The 2,535-nt window shown below is 59.2% G+C and overlaps 1 protein-coding gene across 1 annotated transcript in view; it reads left to right on the top strand.

Annotated features, from left to right (window-relative positions):
• Positions 1-1,204, top strand: part of HES1 (hes family bHLH transcription factor 1) — a 57,711-nt gene extending 56,507 nt beyond the window's left edge. Inside the window, exon 2 of the mRNA XM_009639722.1 lies at positions 683-1,204. Coding sequence (XP_009638017.1) covers positions 683-1,204 — 522 coding nt within the window. The remainder of the gene's footprint in view (positions 1-682) is intronic.
• The last annotated feature ends 1,331 nt before the right edge of the window (positions 1,205-2,535 follow it).

Genomic DNA, 2,535 nt, shown 5'->3' with positions numbered 1-2,535 from the left:
GCCCCCCGCGGGCCGGGGCGCGCGGGGGGGCCCGGGGGGGGGGGGTGGTCTGGCTGCATCCCGGGGGCTGGGGTCAGCGTGCTCCCTGCCTGCATCCACGGCGGTGGGGAAACAGGGGCACCCAGCTCCGCACCTGCATCCCCGGTACTGGGGGGCGATGGGGGACACTGTGCTCTGTACCTGTATTGCTGGTACAGGGGGCGGGTGGGCTCCCCACTTGCATCCCGGGTACTGAGGGTGGTGAGGGGCACCGTGCTCTGTACCTGTATCCCCAGTGTGAGGAGGTGGGGGGGGCCCACCGTGCTCTCTGTATCCCTGGTGCGGGAGGGCACTGAAAGGGCTACAATCCCGGCTTGGGTCCCTTCTACCAGCAGAGAGCTGTGCTCCCTACCTGGATCTGTTTTGGGGGGATGGGAGACATAGGAGCCACCGGGGGGGCTGTGCTCCCAACCTGGATCCCCAGTGCTTAAGGGCATAGGAGGACTCTTGCGGGTTGTCTGTTCCCCCCCTGGGTCCTTGGTGCTGGTGGAATTGGTGGTGGAGGGGCCATGCTCTCTGGATCCTCGGCACCCAGGAGCACAAAGATGCGCTGCCGGAGGGGCTGCACTCTCTGCCTGGATTCCTGGCTCAGAGGGGCTGCAGGATGCAACGCTGGTGGGCTCCACATCCCCATTCCCTGCAGAGCCTGCTGACTGCTGTGCGCCTCTCTCCCCCCACAGCCGCGCTGAGCACAGACCCCACAGTGCTGGGCAAGTACCGCGCCGGCTTCAGTGAGTGCATGAACGAGGTGACGCGGTTCCTTTCTACCTGCGAGGGCGTCAACACCGAGGTGCGCACCCGGCTCCTGGGCCACCTGGCAAGCTGCATGACCCAGATCAACGCCATGAACTACCCTGCACCCCCTCCACCACCCCCGCTGCCACCAGCCGCTGCCTTTGGGCCACCCCTGGTTCCACCGGGCAGTGGTGCGGGGCCGCTCCCAGGCATGCCCTGCAAGCCGGGCGCCGATGCAGCCAAGGTGTACGGTGGCTTCCAGCTGCTGCCAGCCTCCGATGGGCAATTCGCCTTCCTCATCCCCAGCACCGCCTTCGCTCCCAGCGGTGCTGTGCTGCCCCTGTACGGTGGCCCACCCACAGCTGCCACTGCCGCCTCACCGCCTGGCCCGCCACCTGGCACAGCCGATTCTGTCTGGAGACCCTGGTGAGGGTGACAGGCACCGGACTGGACTGAGCACCACACCCCGTGCTGCTGGCACGGCTGTACATAGGTTATATGTTCATATTGGATTGTGCCTTTGTACCATAGCACTCCCTTGACAGTGTTTCGTGTTTTACACGAGATCTTTTTTCCCCCTCCCTTTTGTGACACCAAAAATCGGGTTTTTTTTTTTTTTTTTTGAATGCTCTTAAAATAAAAGTCTCTTCCATTTTGGAAGGCCTTTGGAGATAAGTTGGAGTGCTGGTCTGTGTGCATAGGAAGGAGCCCAGCTCCTGACTTGCTCTTGGCTCCCTGTGGATTGTGCTGCTCCAGGGCTGCCTTGTCCTGCTCTCCAGGCTGGAGCTGTCACTCAGACCCTCTGTCCAATCTCCCTGCCCCTGGGCAGATGTAATTACTGCTTCCTTGGGAGCAGCTCAACTGATCAGACTTGTTAAAAAGAACATATGCTTGCAGAGCTGGTGAAGGCATCTCTGCTGTGTTCCAGGCTCCTCAGGCTGACAGAGTGGACTAGCCCAGGTAAAGCAAGATGGATTCAGCACAGACCCTGACAGCCTGGCTCCTGGTCTGGGCTGCCTGGGTGAGCTTCCTGCCCTGGACCTGGAGGGGCCTGCTCCTGGGCCATGGTGTAAATCGTGAGTGACTTCAGTCAGTTGATTTAGAGAGCAGTGCCTACCAGCTTCTCGTGTTACAAAACCAGCGGCTCTCCGCAGGACAAGCCTGACAGGAGTGCTCCTGGCTGACAGGCTGCAGCAGGCGCTGGGCACCACCTCCACCTGGACTTAAAAGCACAGAGCTGTTCCCAGCCCTGAGCACCAGCCAGGCTCTGCCTGATGATTGATGATCTGCATGTGTTTTTGATAGAGTTGGGCATTTCCTCTGCTGTTATATGGAAAACATGTGTCTGGGGGAGTGATGTGGGGCTGTGCAGACCATCTCTATAACTGAGCAGCAACTGACCCCTTTGACTTTGGGGATGCCCCATTTCCAGGCAAGATGCAAGCCCTAGATAGAGGTGAGCGGCAGTCTCGGGTTACAGCTTGCACTGCCCTTCTTAACAAGTCCTAACTCAGAGCGGACAGCTTTAAAACATGCCAGGATCCACGGGGGATTCCTTCCAAAGCCTGCTGCAAAAGCTTGTTGGATTTTGCCTGGATCAGCCAGGTGCTTGACTGTATCCAGGTGCTGGGGAAATGAAAGCTGGGGAAGAGTGTGAGACCAGACAGATTAAACCTGCTTGGGTTTGAATCCCTCCCCTGCTTTCCCTGTATACAAACACATCCTCCTGATCTCAAAATACTTCTTGGGATGGATTTTGGG

The sequence above is a fragment of the Egretta garzetta genome, unplaced genomic scaffold (assembly GCF_000687185.1).
Source record: "Egretta garzetta isolate BGI_Z169 unplaced genomic scaffold, ASM68718v1 scaffold425, whole genome shotgun sequence".
Taxonomy (NCBI): domain Eukaryota; kingdom Metazoa; phylum Chordata; class Aves; order Pelecaniformes; family Ardeidae; genus Egretta; species Egretta garzetta.
This window is presented reverse-complemented; position numbering and strand designations above follow the sequence as displayed.